This window comes from Glandiceps talaboti, chromosome 13, assembly GCF_964340395.1.
Source record: "Glandiceps talaboti chromosome 13, keGlaTala1.1, whole genome shotgun sequence".
Taxonomy (NCBI): domain Eukaryota; kingdom Metazoa; phylum Hemichordata; class Enteropneusta; family Spengelidae; genus Glandiceps; species Glandiceps talaboti.
The window spans coordinates 23,937,859-23,963,194 of record NC_135561.1 but is presented as its reverse complement, the minus strand read 5'-3'; the positions used below and the strand labels follow the sequence as shown (position 1 = coordinate 23,963,194).

Sequence of the window (25,336 nt, the reverse complement as noted above, 5' to 3'; positions counted from 1 at the left end):
ACTAACAATAGTAAACCTAGTGATAAAACAAAGTAACTCCATCTATAACTAACAATACTAAACCTAGTTATAAAACAAAGTAACTCCATCTGTAACTAACAATAGTAAACCTAGTGATAAAACAAAGTAACTCCATCTGTAACTGACAATCGTAAACCTAGTTATAAAACAAAGTGACTCCATCTATAACTAACAATAGTAAACCTAGTTATAAAACAAAGTAACTCCATCTATAACTAACAATAGTAAACCTAGTGATAAAACAAAGTAACTCCATCTATAACTAACAATAGTAAACCTAGTGATAAAACAAAGTAACTCCATCTATAACTAACAATAGTAAACCTAGTGATAAAACAAAGCAACTCCATCTATAACTGATAGTAAACCTAGTTATAAAACAAAGTAACTCCATCTGTAACAATAGTAAACCTAGTTATAAAACAAAGTAACTCCATCTATAACTAACAATAGTAAACCTAGTTATAAAACAAAGTAACTCCATCTGTAACTAACGATAGTAAACCTAGTGATAAAACAAAGTGACTCCACCTATAACTAATAGTAAACCTAGTTATAAAACAAAGTAACTCCATCTATAACTAACAATAGTAAACCTAGTTATAAAACAAAGTAACTCCATCTATAACTAACAATAGTAAACCTAGTTATAAAACAAAGTAACTCCATCTATAACTAACAATAGTAAACCTAGTTATAAAACAAAGTAACTCCATCTATAACTAACAATAGTAAACCTAGTGATAAAACAAAGTAACTCCATCTATAACTAACGATAGTAAACCTAGTTATAAAACAAAGTAACTCCATCTATAACTAATAATAGTAAACTTAGTTATAAAACAAAGTAACTCCATCTGTAACTAACAATAGTAAACCTAGTTATAAAACAAAGTAACGCCATCTATAACTGACAATAGTAAACCTAGTTATAAAACAAAGTAACTCCATCTATAACTAACAATAGTAAACCTAGTGATAAAACAAAGTAACTCCATCTATAACTAACAATACTAAACCTAGTTATAAAACAAAGTAACTCCATCTGTAACTAACAATAGTAAACCTAGTGATAAAACAAAGTAACTCCATCTGTAACTGACAATCGTAAACCTAGTTATAAAACAAAGTGACTCCATCTATAACTAACAATAGTAAACCTAGTTATAAAACAAAGTAACTCCATCTATAACTAACAATAGTAAACCTAGTGATAAAACAAAGTAACTCCATCTATAACTAACAATAGTAAACCTAGTGATAAAACAAAGTAACTCCATCTATAACTAACAATAGTAAACCTAGTGATAAAACAAAGCAACTCCATCTATAACTGATAGTAAACCTAGTTATAAAACAAAGTAACTCCATCTGTAACAATAGTAAACCTAGTTATAAAACAAAGTAACTCCATCTATAACTAACAATAGTAAACCTAGTTATAAAACAAAGTAACTCCATCTGTAACTAACGATAGTAAACCTAGTGATAAAACAAAGTGACTCCACCTATAACTAATAGTAAACCTAGTTATAAAACAAAGTAACTCCATCTATAACTAACAATAGTAAACCTAGTTATAAAACAAAGTAACTCCATCTATAACTAACAATAGTAAACCTAGTTATAAAACAAAGTAACTCCATCTATAACTAACAATAGTAAACCTAGTTATAAAACAAAGTAACTCCATCTATAACTAACAATAGTAAACCTAGTGATAAAACAAAGTAACTCCATCTATAACTAACGATAGTAAACCTAGTTATAAAACAAAGTAACTCCATCTATAACTAATAATAGTAAACTTAGTTATAAAACAAAGTAACTCCATCTGTAACTAACAATAGTAAACCTAGTTATAAAACAAAGTAACGCCATCTATAACTAACGATAGTAAACCTAGTTATAAAACAAAGTAACTCCATCTATAACTAACAATAGTAAACCTAGTGATAAAACAAAGTAACTCCATCTGTAACTAACAATAGTAAACCTAGTTATAAAACAAAGTAACTCCATCTATAACTAATAGTAAACCTAGTTATAAAACAAAGTAACTCCATCTATAACTAACAATAGTAAACCTAGTGATAAAACAAAGTAACTCCATCTATAACTAACGATAGTAAACCTAGTTATAAAACAAAGTAACTCCATCTGTAACTAACAATAGTAAACCTAGTGATAAAACAAAGTAACTCCATCTATAACTAATAGTAAACCTAGTTATAAAACAAAGTAACTCCATCTATAACTAACAATAGTAAACCTAGTGATAAAACAAAGTAACTCCATCTATAACTAACAATAGTAAACCTAGTTATAAAACAAAGTAACTCCATCTATAACTAACAATAGTAAACCTAGTGACGCCATCTGTAACTAACAATAGTAAACCTAGTTATAAAACAAAGTGATACTGTATGTAACTGACCTAAATATTGATTTTAAGTACAAATATGGTGGCCATTTTGCCAAATTTGCATATTTTGCAAAACAAAGTGACAGCATATGTCCCACATGACATGTCACCTTTGTGCTGAGTTTGTAAGAAATCAAATATTGCATGTCAGAGAAATGATTATTACCAGACAGAATGACATATATGCATATGCTTGGACAAAGCCCATTGTAATATTAATTTTGATACATGTATGTTTATATCATATACCATGACATCAATAAACACAACAAACTTGTTGTTTGTTGTTTTTATTTGCACGTTTCCGTAATTTATACACGTTGATTTTGACTGTCGCACCACGACAGTGATGAACACGTTGACGGCAGCCACGGCTTTCACATGCATGTTTCAACTATCACATGAAAACATCTACAAATCTGTTTGGAATTACTAAACTATTGCTGAATAATTATTTCAGGCGATCAAACTTTTGATTTTCACGTTAATAGAAGGATTGAATCAGCATCAGTCGAATGATCAACTTGTTGCTAGTGCCGAAATAAACATTTGCAATACCACGCTATCTACAACACTTTAGTCAAAGTTCAGAGGTCACATCAAACATGTGACATCTCATCGGTAATTTCCGGATTTACATTCGTATTAGTTTCACGTTATACTCCAACATGGCCTAACTTAGAACCTTCGCGTAGGTGGATTTTGGCAACGTCCTCTCCACATAGTCTATTCAAATCAATTATCGTGAAGGCCCTTTAAAAGTTGCCACTGTGATTGAACGACCGGCTCTGATCACGTACCCACTTTGTTAACTTTAGTTGACAAGATCACGTCGTTACCTACGTAGTGGAGTGCAGTGTTGTTTATATTTGGGTACGATGAATCTCCTCATGTCTAAACAGCTAACCTGTCTACAATTTTGAATTAGGTAATCCTAAAACGTAAAGCTATGTCGGACGTTTTAAAAACCGAGAGTTGCAGGTACAAGTAAATGAGGTAATGTCTACAATAAGTGCCCGGGAATAAGTGTGTAATGCCTTGCTTGGGCTGTGGGCTTATCATCCTGGTCGCAAGAAATTGGTTGACATGTGAGTTTGTCATGTACCATCATTTACAGTTGTGATGACCCAACAAACAGAAAAAAAGTCTCTTGAATTCAGGAACTTCTGTTTAGGTGTTGGTGAATAATAAAACCATGTTTTCGCAGCATTCAAGTTGTTGTTTTTGTCATTCATTTATTGTACATCACTGTGGCCCGGTCACTTGGCCATATGATTATTTTAGAACAACATGCATCTCTCTCCTTGTATGTCGGCACTGTTTCTGACTGTCATTTTTTCAAGACAAGAAAAATAGCATTGCCTCATTTGATTCCATTTAATAGTAAGAATAAAAAATCCTTATCGCGATTTTGACGCATGCAAAATGAAATGAACTACTATCCCCTCCCCTAAATGAAGGAATTACATTTGTCGTGCGTCAGTTTTAAAATGACTCGGCCCCTTAAATTAATATTATTCATTTTCAAACAGCCAAATGGAAAAGGCTTTAGCCACAAACTTTAAACATTGAAAATGTGAATTTGTCCATCTATGTATTTCTCTTAATCTCTGCTTTGTTGTCTTATTATTTTAGTATTATGAGTCAAAACTGTGATACTAGACTTTACCTCCATCAAAATCTTTAGTATCATGTTCACTCACTAGTGCATTTTTAGGTGCTAAAATATGAATTTATATTATAGGTCCCAATAAGCTATTCCTACCAACATTAGCTCAACCAATTCATTGCAAACTACATTTCTTTGAGCAATACATTGATCAAGTGTAACTTTTACCATGTTTTATTGCACCAGTTTTCCTGCACATTGAAACTGACACCTCCATTTTCACACTGAGATGAACAAAGCAACCTCTGTTCTACCCCTAAGTCGTAGTTTTGTCCAGCTGTAGCATTGATCATTTAATATTTGAGTTGCAGGATTCATCAGTCTAATTCAGACATATCCGGTAAAACAAATAACAAAAATTTAAAGAATGTCTCTCAATATCATACGGTTTGATCTGAATATATTTAAAAGTCACCTAAAGCAGATTTTTTCCAAAGAGAACATCATTTTACATAACAAAATTACAGGCTATGAATAACTGAAAACCATTCATCACACCCATCATAACTGTTTATGTATGGTGCTACGTGGTGTTGCCAAACCAGTTCCCGTCATATCATCGGGATAGACAGTACATTTTTTGTGTACACATAGCCAATGAGAGGATCGATGATGTCATCTTTTCAGTCAACCGGTCAAAGGTTATGCGCGTTTGTTCTTATATCCATTACTCCACGCACAGCTTCCTGTCTACATGGTCGAGCACCTCAATGTTCCGTATGGCGTGTATCGTTCATGGCTTACGAGAGTTTTCGTTAAAATCAGGGTAATTATGGTGCTATTCTTTCTCAGGTTTAAATTTTAAAAAATTTTGGCTACATGCTGGATACAAAAGAGCTGTCAATCAGTGTTCAAGCTAGGATACCAAAAAGGAGGGCCATCGTGGGCCCCTACCTGTGCAAAAAGGGGGCCATTTGAGAAAAAAGAGGGCCATCATTGTCCACCATGAAAGGGAAAAATCAGGACTCTCAAGATGATGAATATCACTAGTAATTAAATGTTCCACTATGAAAACATGAAAGTTTTACATTGAAAATAAATATTTAAAGCAGGGACACGCCAAAAGCAAATTTCTTCAGACTTGTTTGACCAGGTGACACTGATAAGAAGATGGAAGTATATCATTATGGGGAAGAAGAAGAAGAAAAGTCAGGTGAATATTTTCAACACTTTTATTTCAACTTTGACAGCTTGTGTAACCTGCGCATCTACATTGACTGAGGCACATTGAAAGGTTTTTTTAGTTGCAGTTTTAGAATTGCTTGATGGTGATCTTTATTTCCAGCATGGCTACACATGGTTGAAGTCTTAAAATTTTTACATCCTTCACCAATGGTACATGGATTTTTTTTTGTTTGCTTCCTTGCAGATCCGGCAAAACATTCCATTTTCCTCAAAATACAGCCAATGCCATATAGCCAACCATTTCTCCTGAAGAAGAAAACATTCGTTCAAACTCTTTATTATGTGTAAATGACTGTGAAACAAATGAAAGATATATTTTTGGTCAATGATATGTCATGTCCAAAAACGGAAAAGAAATGGCACTAAATCACTTACACATGATGCCCACAGTGACAGATTATTAAAGACTAATGACAACCTGGTACAGACAACTAACCAAAATCCAGCATAAGTTTCAAAAGTATTTATCAACAGTTTAATTCTCCACCTGATAAAGGTAGTGAAAAATTAAGTCACATCAAATTCATGACAGGACTAAAAAAATATTCATAATTACACTGCCACTATAAATAATTGGAAACAGATTGCAAATATTCTATTACAACTGAAACTAAACCGAAAATAAAAACACTACCTTGTTTAATTCTACCAAGAAAGCCTCTTCATCGATTTACTACTCTGTGAATTTATCTCTTGGCATTAACTCTACGTTACATGCGGCAAAACATTTAAAAGGAAATATATCTGTCGGATATTTTCCGTAACATTTGTTTCGGAAAAGTTTCCAAAATGCAAACATTGACTTCTGATTTTCACCAGATTATCAAAATTTATCGTAGGCCATCTAAGTACAAAATTTCTTGTACTCTGGATGGACTAACTCTTTTTTTTTACTGTGAATCGATTCGCGAGATGAAAGTGGGACAATGTCGGGTAAACAATGCCATTGCCGACCTACCTGGGGATGACGAGTCGACGTTGACCCAACGTCAGTCTTCCCTCCCGTTTCGTTCTGGCATGCTGATGCCTCGACTGTCGGGGCTGCATCGGCTGAAACTGTTTCCCCTTCAGCTGGCTTCGGTACATGTAAAAAGTCAGAGAGCAACCGCTGGCATTTCGCCATTGCGACCCTCAACGCTAGTACTTACTGACTGTGAGCGTCCATTTTGAAAATGAAAAGCATGTTATTTGCATACGCTGACCTGAGATGTAGACTAACCTCAGCCCCGATTACCCGACTACCTTTGCAGTTACATCGCTAATATGCATTTGTATAGATACATGTGAAGTTACAAAGAGGGATGTTTAATTAATTTTCAGTATGAGGTATATTACAACGAGTTTCGAAAAGCTTGTGACCTGTCAATGTTGTATACATACGGCGTATGCAGACTCCAAATTGTTGCGCCTGAAAAGGATTTTTTTAGCGCAAATTGCGCAATGGCGTGGCCTAGATCGAACACTGGTCAATATAACTTTTTTAATGGATAAATTGCCAAAGTGAACACCACTCAACACAATGTTACTTGATTGGGACTCGAGACTACACCACTGTCAATAGTAGACTGTCGACAGTCATTCATGCCTTTTTTGGTACCTTTTATCTAAAACTTAAGTCATCACCTTGCTCCGATCCGGAACAATACTATAACCGATGTACTGATTATTTCGCAACATCACAGCGAGTGCCAGAAGCACTCATTGTTTCCTATCAGTACGCGTGTATTCAGTGCTACGGAGCGAGGCGACAACTTTGTTTTAGATGAAATGCAGGTTCGTCAGCTCATTTTTCCTCCATCACATTTCACAGTAAAGACAAGATAAATACACCATTTTTTTCATTCATTATGTCGAGTCTTTGTATGAAGTAGTGGTTTCTGTGGTGATTTTTTACATTTTTAACCATATTATTGATCTTTACCCAAAAACTGTGTTTTTTGACGATTTTCACTTAAAGCTATTTAACTTTTACAAACAGTTGAATATAGTCCTCTTTTTGACTTTAAATGAAAACTATGTACATAAACAAAAAAACGTTCCTCCGGATTTTTCATTTTGTCTCTCATTGTCATGTTATAATCATCCAAAGTTGTATTTTTGTGTTTTTTGCATAAATTACCGCTTTTCACACTTCTCAATGCAATATCTCTTGATTCCCTCAAAAACTAAACAATCCGGAGGAACGTTTTTTCAACACACTGTCTCCGAGTATTGTCTCCAAATTTGACACAGCTGGGACGTTCTGACGCAAAGTTAAATAGCTTTGAACTTCACACAGTATACAAAATAAAGAACGCAGAAAAATGCTAATTTACACAATTTGACTCCTTCCGCCCGACAAAAGCTTTCAAAAGCTTTCAAATTCGACAGAAATTGCAACAGATTTTTTCTGTGACTTGCAAATATGTTACTCAATCCTTGCCATTTGGTTGTGTTGTGCTACAGACATGAAGAAAATCGGGTATTTTAGGAGGGTCATGAAATGCTACAGATAGAAACGTGTTTGTTTCCCGCGATAAAGGTGTCATGTCATCTATCATTCATCTACGGGTGGAGACTTTGGTTTAATCTTTTAATACGGTACGCGTGACGTTCTTGACATTACAATGTATAGTACACTTTCTGGTTTGGATTCGAAGCCCTTGCTCTACGCAGTTGGTGTTAGTGTTTTGACTTGAATATGCCGGGGCTACGTTCTGATTTGAAGCCATATTCCTGCTCATGTATTAAGCATTGCTACGCAATTGTTGTTGGTGTTTCGTTGAAGACACACAATAAAAAAAGTTAACCTTTTCCCTGAAATTAAATTTCCACACCACGACACCGTACGACATCGGGAATTTTATACAAATTGTAAGGAGTGTTACAAAACTACGGTATAAATAATGGTACTTGAAGAACTCACGTCAACAGTTTTTCTTCCACTGCGAGTGACGTTTTATGATACTTGGAGTCGTAGTAGACATTACCTCATTTATTTAAACTACTTGTACATTCAAAATCTCCGTTTTATAACTTTAATAGCCTTGAGGATCGCTCGGTGCCAAATTCTTTGCCGTTTACGTTCAAACAGCATCATCGTAGATGCAAATAAACAACGCTACGCACGTATACTACTACAGTACATGTGACTCGGTGTCGACGTGTCTCGAAAGTTCACGAAGGATCGAGCCGTGATAAGCCATTCGTTAGAGTGTGGTTGCCACAATTTATAGGACCTTAACCCTAATAATATAATATAGTATGTGAAGAGGACATTGTCAAAATCCACCAACGCGAAAGTTCAAATCTAGTCTACGGCCACGTTCTGTGAAACTTACAGAAATGTAATACCCGGAAATCGCCGATGCAATGTCACGCATCTGACGTGAACTCTCAAGTCTCGAATATAGCGTGGTTCATTTTCGATGCACCAACGTGTTGATTTAATTTTTGTAAACATCAATTTTTTTCGATCGGCTAAAACAATTAGCCTGCAATACTGTTAGATATTCGAGATTTGTATGTTTTTTTTACGTGCATGGTACTTGTAAACCGTCATCTAATACACAGCTGTCGCGTCGGGTACACTTGCAGGCTGTAGTGTAGTGTAGGCCGCTTTACTGTAAGTGTAACGTTTTTAACCGATGCACTGGTCAAAATCAACGTACATAAGTCCGGGTTCAAAAGAGGTATTTTTTTACTTTTTATTGGTTATAACCAAATTTACCGAGTTTGATTGGTTTTGTACAACAACACAGCTAAGAGATAATGTCACGTCAGTCATTGCACAGAGGCCTACTAGCTTTGGCTCATTTGCATATGAAAAGACACTTCTGTAATCAACGTTCCTGTCAATCTTCTTTACGTATGCAAATCCTTGTACATAAACATTCAGGAATGAAACCATATAAAACACACATAGCGTTAGAGTTCATGTCATTTTTTTCATTTCAAATTTATTAATGGAAAAAATAAACGATTTTCAAAAAATCTTTTAACCAAATGATGGCACATACCATGAAGCTTCATAATGAGCAAAAAAAAAGGCCAAAATTCACCAACGAACCTGCATCTCATCCTTAATACCTCCTGTACCCTTATGGGAGGTACAAATACAACTGCAGAGAGTTGTTGTTATCTTTCACATTACATCATTTTATGTTTTCCTGACCTGGCCCCCATAAAGTGCCATAATAGTCTTCTCAAAAACAAGCCAAGTTTGAATGAATCATCAACCAAAATACTTCATCAATAGAACAGATAAGCCAATAATTGAGGAACACTAAACTTGGCTGTCATTGTTACATGATATAGTGATCAAAGTCGAGATTGAACTAATCCTAGTATGTGTTACAAGGACATAGTCAAGATCAACCTAGTAAATAGACCAAGCTAGAAGTAGACATAAAGAAGAGATTGAATTTTGTGTTACAAACCACCAAATATGTACAGGAGCTTGGTAATGTTCTTTCTCGGAGAAGATTTATGAAGTGAGTTGAAAAACAGACTGTCCTTTTGTAAATGTTGTGCTCCCAGCTACTCAAATTTTATATTGAAGGTTTATTTCTACTATCTCAATAGTGAGAAGGTCATCGACTTCCTCATACAATTCAATGTGTTTTTCTTTTTTCACCTATTTTGTTTCAACAAGTTTCTTGTTTACTTCTAATCTGTATTCATCAATAGCAGTTAGATCATGAGGGTTGTCGACTTCCGGATGTAAATCCATCTATACACTTGTTGGACAGTCACAGAGAGCATGATAGCTATAAAAACAAAACAAAAGAAAAACATTTGTACAGATCATAATAAAATATAACCATGCATACACAGCAGATAAAATTAATGAATTAATTTATAGAAATAACTAAGATGATACACTATACAAAATGGAATACTCAAAGTAAAATTCTGTTAACTTTGGAACTCAAGCAAATCTGGTAACATAATGTGCTTGGTATGATGGTTAACAGAGTACTATTAACCATATCTGGTTTTGTTTTTATTGTTGTTGTTGTTGTTGTTGTTGTTGTTGTTGTTGTTGTTGTTACTATTAAAATTATCACAACTTGGAGTATTACCTACAAAGTGCCAACATATGATTACATTTATGATTATATACACATGCTTTGCATATGATGTACATCTAATCCATTTACTCACTCATGTATGCGACGATCGACCATGACCACACAGCGAAGCTTTCATCCACTATCACGCATGTAAATACATTACCGTGATTACCATGATTACATTTTCAAGAAATTTGTTTTAGAACTAAATTTGATTCAGATAACTATTTCCTCATCGATACAAATCTACTCCAAGAAAGTCAACAGGCTGACATCGGTGACAAACAACATGTCACACATGGTACACATAGTGTTGAATACGTGCACACTGTTGCTCTGATCACCTAGAATTTACACTGCTCCCGAAAAAACGCTCCATCGCGCACCATTGTCCGACAAAAAATTATGACCCCTCATTGTAAAGCTTGAAAAATCCTCTTTCAGACTGACTACAGTGATAGATGCAAAGGAAAACCTCTAAAAAGACATTTAGTCTTACATATGTACCCATGAACTTAGCACGGACTTTTGAGCAAAATCTGACCTCACTGCCAGACAGATCAATAGGTCAAAAAGGGAAGATAACTCGTACTTACCGCTTTCAACAGTTGCCATCTTTCTTCGTACGTCGTATATAGTGGCACGTGTGGCATGTTTACATCCGAAAACTAACGAATCTTTTAAACAAAGGGCGAAATTTCTGCCGACTAGTTCTGAAGAATTGAAGATTCCAGTTCACTGAATGGTTGAGTGTGTGGCAGTGTACTGTACTGTCTAGCCCGATGATATGACGGGAACTGCAAACGTCATGATTTCTCAATTCAACTCGATGATTTAGGAATGTTACTGTACTATTCACAAACATAACCAGATTTAAACTGAATGCCTCCCGTAATGGAATAATTAATTATGCAAATTACTCATTAAAGGTAAAAGTTGTATCAACAAAGTTCATAGGACAGGTGCGTATTATTATAGTTAATATTTGTACCATATTATAATATTATGAAGCTTGAATTTTTAAGATACAGCCTAGTTACCTAAAATCGTTAATTATGCAAATCTTTCATTAAAACTGTAAGCTATATCAACAAATTTTATAGGACATATGAAATTGAGATTTTTAGATCTTATTTGCATATTGCTAATGGAATCATCATATTGTGAATTCACCTTCATCTACACATCCCCACATGCATCCCATTGAAATCTAATCATCATATTGTGAATTCACCTTCATCTACACATCCCCACATGCATCCCATTGAAATCTAATCATCATATTGTGAATTCACCTTCATTTACACATCCCCACATGCATCCCATTGAAATCTAATCATCATATTGTGAATTCACCTTCATCTACACATCCCCACATGCATCCCATTGAAATCTAATCATCATATTGTGAATTCACCTTCATTTACACATCCCCACATGCATCCCATTGAAATCTGCTCAGTAGTTTTGGAATTATAGATTTTTGACAAAAAAGGCACATTTTCAGACATAATGATGGGATCACCATGTCATGAACAATTCTTAATTTCAACACAACTATGAATGTTCCCACCAAATTTCAGACTGATGTGACCAGTGGTTTTTGAGTTAACATTGTTTACCAAAGTCATACAATTGTACATCAGTAATAAGATTATTTTGATTTGAACAATTTCCCAACTAGACACCCAAGGTAATATACCCACAAAATATCATGATGGCAATCAGTCAAGTGGTTTTTGACTTTAAGCTGTTCACACACACACACGCACGCACGCACGCACGCACGCACACACACACACACACGCACACGCACACGCACGCACACACACACACACACACACACTTTTCCATGCCTATAGCACTACTGAACCTAAAAAATTTAGTTGTGCTAAAAAGCTCAGTAAGGGCCATCACTCATGGGTGCAATGTTAATGCAGGAGGAAACCAAAGTATATGTACATGTACCCAGGAAAACCTGCATTATTTTGCAGATTCAAACTGATCAACCACAGAGGTAAGAGGCAAGCGGATTACCCACTCTGCCACCAACAACATATCACACTTACTTTGATGTCTTGACAGCAAGCTGACAAAATGGATCAATCATCTTCAGTGTTTCTTCTTGAGATAACTACAAGATATAATACTACACATAGTTAATTCACATATCAACTACAAGATATAATACTACACATAGTTAATTCACATATCAACTACAAGATATAATACTACACATAGTTAATTCACATATCAACTACAAGATATAATACTACACATAGTTAATTCACATATCAACTACAAGATATAATACTACACATAGTTAATTCACATATCAACTACAAGATATAATACTACACATAGTTAATTTACATATCAACTACAAGATATAATACTACACATAGTTAATTCACATATCAACTACAAGATATAATACTACACATAGTTAATTCACATATCAACTACAAGATATAATACTACACATAGTTAATTCACATATCAACTACAAGATATAATACTACACATAGTTAATTCACATATCAACTAGAAATGTGTTTTCAGATCTTGCCAGTTTTTTCACAAATTTACAAAGGTTTGGGGAGATTTCGAGAATACTTCGGCTAGGCAGTACACCATTTCATGAACCATATTTTAACTGAATGCCTTCTGTAAGGATAAAGTTTTGATATTCTCGTTCTTACAGAGATTTGATGGAATACAACAGAACATGTGCAATTAGTTATTTTTCCTCATTGATTGTTAATTGCCCATTGCTATAAAGATTATGATTTAAATATTTTTGTGTATTGTCATTATTTCATTTGTTTTTGTTTTCTATTGTGATTGTTTGATATTCTTTGTGTTATAATGTTTTTCTTTGTTTAGACTTTTGACAATGTCTTGTTTGCCTTTGGTATTTGCCTTTGATTTTCTGCCTTAGCCAGTTTTTTGCCAGTTGATCGAATCTGACCAGTCGATTCTATTGCTCACAATAGACTCAACTAATTCCCATCAGTGGGATTTCTCCTTCTGGAGTAAATATGTTTAACAAACACTAACTTAGTGTTTGTTTGAAGGATGGTGAGTAAATGAGTTATTAGTTATTATATTAGATATTAGTGTTTGTTGGTAAAGTTGATGACTGTAATGTGTTCGAATGTCTGTTTATCATCAAGGATGTAAGTGTTGGTTTGTAAGGGAAATAATGAATGTAGGAATGTCTGTTGCAATTGTCTTCCTCTCCACCTGGATATCTTCAGTTAGTCAAGGCGAATCCATGACCCACCAAAAAAGAAAAGAAAAGAAAAAAGAAAAAAGTGTTAGTTATTGAGATCATGGCTTCAAACAAAGCATCTTGGATTGTTACTCTTTATTTATTTCAATAAAAGTTGAAACAATTATATGAAAGTTGTAAGAATTTGACATCCAACCAATTCTAATCAAACTAAATTGTGTAGGTGTGTGTGCATTATTTTGAATGTATGTATGAATGTATGTACGTACGTATGTATGTATGTTTAATTGATTGATTTTGGTCATTGAACCTTTAGGGCACATTGACCTATCTGTGTAATTACACATAGTAATGGAAACTCAAGCTTTCAAAGATTTTGATAATAAATGGCTTTTTTCAGATTTGAGAACTTTTTCAGTTAAAAACAAAATTTTGGTTGATATGATATTGTTTGCAAAAGATTGGTGACAATGTAGAAAAAAAATGTACAGTGAAAGTTAGTTGTGTATTGCACTATGCAGTTACGTATGAAAGGAGATTCGATCATGGTGGTTGAGAATGCATCAGATTTGCAGTACTTGCTTACTAAATTTTTTATCTGGATGACAAGCTCAGTGTGGATTTCAGAAAGCAAAGGATGTCATGATCACACACAGTGCAGTAGACTAAACAACAACTGTTCTTCTTTATCACATGTAATGTTACTGTAATCTGTTATGTAAAAGAACAACCCAGCTTGGAAAATAATGAACTTACTTTGATTTTATGTGACATTTATTACTTATACTACAGCCGTATGGCACCGCTTCCTATTGTAATGAATTAAAAAGTAGTCTATTGCAAACATATTTGATTTGAGAGATCAAAACGGCGTGCCTCACATGGCGACTGTTATTTTTACTCGATGGACTTTGTTTAGTTAACAATGGCCAGTGATTTTTAGCGTTCTAACGTATGTCTCCATCTAACATTTTAGTTGATACAAAAGTCATCATCAAAACATGCAAAGCTGTACGATTACTTACCCAATGCTTTGAATATCACTGACAGGGTTGGCACGAACGCCGTGCGATGTGCTGGTAACCTGACACTGCATGCACGACTAACCAGCTAATGAGCGCTGAGGGCAGCCTTTAATTTCCTTGGCACACATGTATGCGACGTGTGATGGGCGATTTACAATACCGAAAACCATTAATTACGTAAATTGCTCATTAATATTCATGGAATGTTTACCAAAACCTTATCAGTTCTTGCCATTACCCTATGAAACATGTCTATCAAATTTTGTTCGAATTGATGCAGCCATTTTTTCGAAAATGGTGACACACACACACACACACACACACACACACACACACTGACTTTTCAAGCCCTCTTATATCTCCTTCCTTACGGAAGGAAAAAATGGTGTTGTAGCATAAACTGTACAGTTTTTAAAATGTTTATCCACATGCTGATCCATACTAAGTATAGGAATTCATTTGCTGCATGACTATCCAGTTGCCTATCCAGCCATGTTGTTATCTTCGCAATATATGTGGTCATGTAGCTGTTGCTATGGACATGGTCTGTTGATTGGCATATTTTTCACATACATTTTTTGAATGTTTATTCACTTGTCTCAGGGGTAGGTAAGAAATCTTAGCGACGATCCAAACATCACTAGCTGCATTAACGAAACAGTTGCTAAGAAACAAATTATCTGTAGTTGCAATACTAGAAGCTATCTCATTTGAGAATACTAGTATACTTCTTCAAATTTATGCAAATGTATGTAAATAAGTATGTTAATATACATGCAAATTAGCCATCCCCTTATTTGTTTTTATCTGTGGAGAACACTGTGATTCATAGATCTTTAACATTATAATTAATTTGAGTTTGCATTTATTCTGTCAGGTCTGTTAGCGTTGTTTGCAACAATTTAAAAGGCATTATATTTTTATTGGCATGGGTATATTTCAGCGACCAATGTGTGTACGAGTGAAACCTGCCTCAACGGTGGAATTTGCATAAACGCAGACAATTACTTCATCTGTGTTTGTCCAAACAGATATCTTGGACCAAACTGTCAATTCTTGACAGGTAAACAACTACATTTTTAGAACCTTCTGTGTATGTGAGTAACTTTTGTACTGATTGTATGTGTACTACGTATCAACACTCTGTATACAAATATTGGTACTTGATAAATTTTGAAGTTGTTTACCAGTTTTTGTTTTAGTGTTGGAAACTTTTGTAAAAAAAAAATATATGAAAGGTGTTGTGATCAGTAAACAATATCTAGTGAAATGATTTTGGGTTTTGACCATAAAAAGCAATTATAAATAAAGTAGAAACGTTACCCAGAAAGCTAAAGTGGGGTACACTACAACATTTGTAGTTGAAAAGAATTCTACAATTTTCTGTGAAAGTTGACTTGGTTTATCAGTCCTGCTGCTGTAACAGATATCATTGAAAGTTTCTCTATAATGAATGGAAGAACTATTGATAATTTGTACTCAGATCATGTGATTGATTATTGACATCGAGGAACTAACGAAATTTAAATTCACTTGTAGTTACACAAACCTAATGTTGACGCCTGTGTTAACAATAATTGTCCAAATGGTGAATGTTTCAAGAGTGATCATGTCATGAACAAATCTTATTCTGCACACCACTAAGAACATTACCACCACTTGTCAGAGCAATCTGCCAAGTATTTTTTTTTGACAAAAATAGCGCAAATATTGCATTGTCGCACAAGTTCATGTTCAGGCCAATGATAGATATATAATTTTTTGAAGATTTAAAGTTGTAACCAAAACAAAATTTTCATACCTAATTTCCATCATCATAATCCAGCCATCCTATGTTGGAAGTGTACAAGACAAGTATAGCAACATCCTAATCAAACTTTAAAGTGATGTGTCAACAAGGTTTTGTACTTCTTTATTTTTTTAAATCAATTTGGAACCAAGTCATACCAATGTAACAGGTTTAACTTTCTTGGTTGTCGTATTGTAATATTTTAAACACCAGCTACATTCAGTTTATATGGGTAGGTGATGAAACAGCTGTCTTACAACACATTACATATTAATCAAGTCATAAACCAAACTGGCCATACTACACTCTTTACCACCAGAGGAAATAGTAAAGTAAACATTATGGCTAATTAACAATGTACTGTTTTCACTATGTCAGCTATTAATGAGGACAAATCTACACATTTTCAACAAAGTTAAGCTCAATCTACTGGGTAATTTCAAAGTTGAAGATTTTTTAGGAAAAGCAATGATATAGAATAACACTTCTAAAAACATCTCGCCAAGTTTCAGACTAATTCACCAAATAATTTTTGAGATACAAGTCCAAATTCACATTTTTACACCTAAATTCCATAGTACTGATGAGATCTTCAAGATGCATCCGCATCAAATTTCAGTCCAATCTGCTCAGTAGTTTTGGAAATAAACACTTTTGACCAAAAAGACACTATTTTAGCCCTAATTTGCATATCACTGATGTTATGAACATTTCTGAACACCCTGAAGAATGTTTTACCCAAATTTCAGCCCAATCTGCCCAGTAGTTTTTAAGTTCTGGCTGTTACTAAGGGCGCAGTCATGGTTGCTAGGGCCAATTGGGTCAAAATGTTTTTAACAAAATCTGCAGAATAACACTTTCAGAAACATCTCACCAAGTTTCAGACTCATTGACCATGTACTTTTTGAGATATAAGTTTTTGACCAAAATTGAACATTTTTACACCGAATTTGCATATCACTCATGGAATCATTGTATGCTTAATATATCTTCATCTATACATCCCTACATGCATTCCCATTAAATGTCAGCCCAATCTGCTCAGTGGTTTTGGAATTAAAGATTTTTAACCAAAAAGAAACATTTTAGCCGTAATTTGCATATCACTGATGGGACCATCATATCATGAACAATTCTTAGTAAAAACACCCTGAAGAATGTTTCACCCAAATTTTAGCCCAATCTGCCCAGTACTTTTTGATTTCAAGTTTTTTGACCAAAAATTACATTTTTTGACCCAAATCACAAACCAGTGGTAAGATCATTTTGATTTGAACAATTTCCCAACTAGACACCCAAGGTAATGGACCCACCAAATATCATGGTAATCGGTTCAGCAGTTTTTGACTTTAAGTTGTTTACACACACACACATACACACAGACAGACAGACGCTGGGCGATCCCTATAGCACTACTGAACCTCAGTTCAGTTGTGCTAAAAATGGCATTTTTTGACCCAAATAACACACCTGTTATTCGATCATTTTGCTTTGAACAATTTCCCAACTAGATATCAAAATGAACATCCCTACAATATATCAAAACAACCTTCAGTAGAAGACATAGCCCCAACTTATGTGTTGTATTGTGTAAAATGATTAGTGTTTTGGCAATTTTAACATAGAAATGCTTTGTTGGACTTTCCAGGGATGCAAACAAGTGTAGTGATGGGTTTCCAGTATAATTAGAAATACTATTTGCCAATGGCCATCTTAAGTGTACAGCTAGAATATCACCCTTTCTCTCTCTTCACCTTGAAAATGTTTGTCAAGGTCAAAGGTCATGTCTCATTAAAAAGCTCATCATTGATAAATAACACTTGAATGACTAAAATCTGCCAAGAACTTTTGAACAATGATACAGATTTGTACAGCATTACATTTCCGAATTTTTTTCTGCCATGACTTCCAAATTGTGAACAATTAAGTTTTTCCCAACATTGTGATATGATTTAAAAAATACCGCCAATGGCATTGTAGCACAACTGTACAGTTTTTAAAAATGCTAACTAACATGCGAACAATAAGTGTTCATTTGGTGAATGACTATCCAGTTGCCTATCCAACCATGTTGCTATCTTTACGATATATGCTATCATTTGGCTGTTGCTATGGATGTGGTCTTGTTGCTAGGCATATTTACATACATTTTTTGAATGTTTATTCAATTGTCTATTAATCTCCATTGTTATCTTCACAATATATGTGATCATTTGGCTGTTGCTATGGGCGTGGTCTTGTTGCTAGGCACACTTGCATACATTTTTTGAATGTTTATTCATTTGTCTTCTATTCCTGTTGTTATCTTTGCAATATATGTGATTATTTGGCTGTTGCTATGGGCTTGGTCTTGTTGCTAGGCATATTTACATACATTTTTTTGAATGTTTATTCAATTGTCTATTAATCCCCTTTGTTATCTTTGCAATATATGTGATCATTTGGCTGTTGCTATGGGCGTGGTCTTGTTGCTAGGCACATTTGCATACATTTTTTGAATGTTTATTCATTTGTCTTTCTATTCCTGTTATCTTTGCAATATACATGATTATTTGGCTGTTGCTATGGGCGTGGTCTTGTTGCTAGGCAAATTTACACACATTTTTTGAACGTTTATTCAATTGTCTATTAATCCCTGTTGTTATCTTTGTGAAATACACGACCGTTTGGCTGTTGCTATGGGCGTGGTCATGGTTGCTACGGTATTTGCATACATTTTTTTAATGTTTATTCATTTGCCTACCATATGATGTTATTTGACCAAAATATACTGCCATTTGGTTGTTGCTAAGGGCGTGGTCATGGTTGCTAGGGCCAATTTTGTCAAAATGTTTTGAAGAATAACATGCAGAAACATCTCACCAAGTTTCAGACTCGGTGACCAAGTACTTTTGAGATATAAGTTTTTGACCAAAAATGAACATTTTTACACCTAATTTGCATATCACTCATGGAATCATGGTATGCTTAATATTTCTTTGTCCATACATCCCTAGATACATTCCCATTAAATTTCAGCCCAATCTGCTCAGTAGTTTTGGAATTATAGATTTTTAACCAAAAAGACACATTTTTTAGCCCTAATTTGCATATAACTGATGGAATCATCCCGTTATGGACAAATCTTACTTTACATCCCCTTAAGAATGTTCCCACCAAATTTCGCACCAATCTGCCCAGTAGTTTCTGAGTTTAAGTTTTTTGACCAAAAATCACATTTTTTGACCCAAATCACACATCTGTGATGCGATTTTTTTGATTTGAACAATTTCCCAACTAGACAACCAAGGTAATGGACCCACCAAATATCATGGCAATCGATTCAGCAGTTTTTGAGTTTAAGTTGTTTACACATATACACACACACACACACACACAGACAGACAGACAGACAGACAGACAGACGCCGGGGGATCCATATAGCACTACTGAACCTCAGTTCAGTTGTGCTAAAAAAGAAAATGACATTTCTAGACAAGGTTATCAGTTTTTCACATAGAAAAAGTGTTTGTCAACTGAAATAAGGAGGTACTGTAGTAAGTATCTATTATAAATATGAATAGATATATGGAAATCATGAGTTCCATTAATTACGCATGCATATTTCTTGTAAAGAACTTTGTATAAATGAAATTTCAGTATTCAGTTTCAAAGGGTGCTGAATCTGATAGTGTCCTAGAAATCTGGATACAAATCCTCCAAAAACGAGTTTCCAAAATTATCCACATTAGGTGGGCTAATTATGCAAATTATTATTATGAAAGAGCAAAAGTACACTTTATTAAATTTCCTTTCACACAATACATTACCAACTGTGAAGTACACAGGCCACAATACATTACCAACTGTGAAGTACACAGGCCACAGTTCTGATTTCAAATGCATGTTACAATGCATCTTAGTCTGCTAGACGTTCCGATACCATAAGCGAACAAAGTTCACAGTGAGGGCTTTGTCCGATCAGTCTAGCAAATGTCATTTTCAGACCGGACATTCCATTGAGATTACGATAACCGGTGGGTTGGGCCATGTATGCATATATATACGTTAATATATTCAATACCGGCATCTTCCTTCCTCCAACAGTATTTTTCTTGCACATGTGACTAAAGAACACCATTAAGTGCATGTGACATGCAACAAATAAACTGATTTTGTTAAGTGACCCTGACGGTCAACGTTCAGGTCAAAGTCTACCAGATGATGTTATTTTAGCAAAATATACAGGCATTTGGTTATGCTAAGGGCATGGTCATGGTTGCTAGGGCCAATTGTGTCAACGTATTTTGAAAAATAGCGCAAATATTGCGTTGCCGCACAACTTCATGTTCAGGGCAATGATAGATATATAATTTTTTGAAGATTTAAAGTTGTAACCAAAACAAAATTTTCATACCTAATTTCCATCATCATAATCCAGCCATCCTATGTTGGAAGTGTACAAGACAAGTATAGCAACATCCTAATCAAACTTTAAAGGGATGTGTCTACAAGGTTTTGTACTTCTTTATTTTTTTAAATCAATTTGGAACCAAGTCATACCAATGTAACAGGTTTATCTTTCTTGGTTGTCTTATCGTAATATTGTAAAAGCCAGCTACATTCAGTTTATATGGGTAGGTGATGAAACAGCTGTCTTACAATATATTACATAATCCAGTCATAAACCAAACTGGCCATGCTACAGGCTTTACCACCAGAGGAAATAGTAAAGTAAACATTATAGTTAATTAACAATGTACTGTTCTCACTGTGTCAGCTATTAATGAGGACAAATCTACACATTCTCAACAAAGTTAAGCTCAATCTACTGGGTAATTTCAGAGTTGAAGATTTTTGAGGAAAAGCAATGACAAAGAATAACACTTCTAGAAACATCTCACCAAGTTTCAAACTCATTCACTTAGTATTTTTTGAGATATAAGTTTTTGACCAAAATTCACATTTTTACACCTTAATTCCATATCACTCATGGAATCATGGTATGCTTAACATATCTTCGTCCATACATCCCTAAATGCATTTCCATTAAATTTCAGCCCAATCTGCTCAGTGGTTTTGGAATTATAGATTTTTAACCAAAAAGACACATTTTCAGCCCTAATTTGCATATCACTGATGGAATCATCCCGTCATGAACAAATCTTACTTTACACCCCCTTAAGAATGTTCCCACCAAATTTCGCACCAATCTGCCCAGTAGTTTCTGAGTTTAAGTTTTTTGACCAAAAATCACATTTTTTGACCCAAAACCCACATCCCTGATGCAATCACTTTCATTTGAACAATTTCCCAACTTGACACCAGAAGTAACATGACCACCAAATATCAAAGCAATCGGTCCAGCAGTTTTTGACTTTAAGTTGTTTACACACATACACACAGACAGACAGACAGACACTTTGCCATGCCTATAGCACTACTGAACCTTATCAGTTCAGTTGTGCTAACAAAAACTGCAGAATAACCTTTCTAGAAACATCTCACCAAATTTCAGTCTCATTGACCAAGTACTTTTTGAGATGTTTTTGTCCAAAATTCACATTTTACACCTAATTTCCATATCACTGATGAGATCATTATATGCTAAATATATTTATAATATTTCTTCATCTTACCTGACTTACCACTACTCTACAATATTACTGACTTACTTACCTGACTTACCACTACTCTACAATATTATTGACTTACTTACCTGACTTACCACTACTCTACAATATTATTGACTTACTTACCTGACTTACCACTACTCTACAATATTATTGACTTACTTACCTGACTTACCACTACTCTACAATATTATTGACTTACTTACCTGACTTACCACTACTCTACAATATTATTGACTTACCTGACTTACCACTACTCTACAATATTATTGACTTACTTACCTGACTTACTACTACCCTACAATATTATTGACTTACTTACCTGACTTACTACTACCCTACAATATTATTGACTTACTTACCTGACTTACCACTACTCTACAATATTATTGACTTACTTACCTGACTTACCACTACTCTACAATATTATTGACTTACTTACCTGACTTACCACTACCCTAAAATATTATTGACTTACCTGACTTACCACTACTCTACAATATTACTGACTTACTTACCTGACTTACCACTACCCTACAATATTATTGACTTACTTACCTGACTTACCACTACTCTACAATATTATTGACTTACTTACCTGACTTACCACTACTCTACAATATTATTGACTTACTTACCTGACTTACCACTACTCTACAATATTATTGACTTACTTACCTGACTTACCACTACTCTACAATATTACTGACTTACTTACCTGACTTACCACTACCCTACAATATTATTGACTTACTTACCTGACTTACCACTACTCTACAATATTATTGACTTACTTACCTGACTTACCACTACCCTACAATATTATTGACTTACTTACCTGACTTACCACTACCCTACAATATTATTGACTTACTTACCTGACTTACCACTACCCTACAATATTATTGACTTACTTACCTGACTTACCACTACCCTACAATATTACTGACTTACTTACCTGACTTACCACTACCCTACAATATTATTGACTTACTTACCTGACTTACCACTACTCTACAATATTACTGACTTACTTACCTGACTTACCACTACCCTACAATATTATTGACTTACTTACCTGACTTACCACTACCCTACAATATTACTGACTTACTTACCTGACTTACCACTACCCTACAATATTATTGACTTACTTACCTGACTTACCACTACTCTACAATATTATTGACTTACTTACCTGACTTACCACTACCCTACAATATTATTGACTTACTTACCTGACTTACCACTACCCTACAATATTATTGACTTACTTACCTGACTTACCACTACCCTACAATATTATTGACTTACTTACCTGACTTACCACTACCCTACAATATTATTGACTTACTTACCTGACTTACCACTACCCTACAATATTACTGACTTACTTACCTGACTTACCACTACCCTACAATATTATTGACTTACTTACCTGACTTACCACTACTCTACAATATTATTGACTTACTTACCTGACTTACCACTACCCTACAATATTACTGACTTACTTACCTGACTTACCACTACCCTACAATATTATTGACTTACTTACCTGACTTACCACTACTCTACAATATTATTGACTTACTTACCTGACTTACCACTACCCTACAATATTATTGACTTACTTACCTGACTTACCACTACCCTACAATATTATTGACTTACTTACCTGACTTACCACTACCCTACAATATTATTGACTTACTTACCTGACTTACCACTACCCTACAATATTACTGACTTACTTACCTGACTTACCACTACCCTACAATATTATTGACTTACTTACCTGACTTACCACTACTCTACAATATTATTGACTTACTTACCTGACTTACCACTACCCTACAATATTACTGACTTACTTACCTGACTTACCACTACCCTACAATATTATTGACTTACTTACCTGACTTACCACTACTCTACAATATTATTGACTTACTTACCTGACTTACCACTACCCTACAATATTACTGACTTACTTACCTGACTTACCACTACCCTACAATATTATTGACTTACTTACCTGACTTACCACTACTCTACAATATTATTGACCTACTTACCTGACTTACCACTACCCTACAATATTATTGACTTACTTACCTGACTTACCACTACCCTACAATATTATTGACTTGCTTACCTGACTTACCACTACCCTACAATATTATTGACTTACTTACCTGACTTACCACTACTCTACAATATTATTGACCTACTTACCTGACTTACCACTACCCTACAATATTATTGACTTACTTACCTGACTTACCACTACCCTACAATATTATTGACTTACTTACCTGACTTACCACTACTCTACAATATTATTGACTTACTTACCTGACTTACCACTACCCTACAATATTATTGACTTACTTACCTGACTTACCACTACCCTACAATATTATTGACTTGCTTACCTGACTTACCACTACTCTACAATATTATTGACTTACTTACCTGACTTACCACTACTCTACAATATTATTGACTTACCTGACTTACCACTACTCTACAATATTATTGACTTACTTACCTGACTTCCACCAACGTTGATTAGTTCATCTAAATAAATCTCTATTAAATGATATCGCAGACCATCAGGAATTTCTTTTTCAGCATTTAGAACTCCTGCCTTGAAAATATCCATCAGCTTCTGAATCAATCTAGAGACAACGACAATACAAATGATATCATCTATCATGCTATAGACATCAATACAACTGATATCATCTATCATGCTATAGACATCAATACAAATGATAAAATCTATCATGCTATAGACAACAATACAAATGATATCATCTATCATGCTATTGACATCAATACAAATGATATCATCTATCATGCTATAGACATCAATACAAATGATATCATCTATCATGCTATAGACATCAATACAAATGATAAAATCTATCATGCTATAGACATCAATACAAATGATATCATCTATCATGCTATAGACATCAATACAACTGATATCATCTATCATGCTATAGACATCAATACAAATGATATCATCTAACATGCTATAGACATCAATACAAATGATAAAATCTATCATGCTATAGACATCAATACAAATGATATCATCTATCATGCTATAGACAACAATACAAATGATATCATCTATCATGCTATAGACATCAATACAAATGATATCATCTATCATGCTATAGACATCAATACAAATGATATCATCTATCACGCTATAGACATCAATACAAATGATATCATCTATCACACTATAGACATCAATACAAATGATATCATCTATCACGCTATAGACATCAATACAAATGA

At 34.3% G+C, this 25,336-nt stretch overlaps 1 protein-coding gene across 1 annotated transcript in view; it reads right to left on the bottom strand.

The window, feature by feature from the left end:
- LOC144444587 (ribosomal RNA processing protein 1 homolog A-like) overlaps positions 1–25,336 on the bottom strand; it is a 95,214-nt gene that overhangs the window by 42,836 nt on the left and 27,042 nt on the right. Inside the window, exons 5-6 of the mRNA XM_078134067.1 lie at positions 24,570–24,699; positions 12,424–12,488 (exon numbers count right to left, since the gene is read on the bottom strand). Of these exons, the coding sequence (XP_077990193.1) occupies positions 12,424–12,488; positions 24,570–24,699 (195 nt within the window). The remainder of the gene's footprint in view (positions 1–12,423; positions 12,489–24,569; positions 24,700–25,336) is intronic.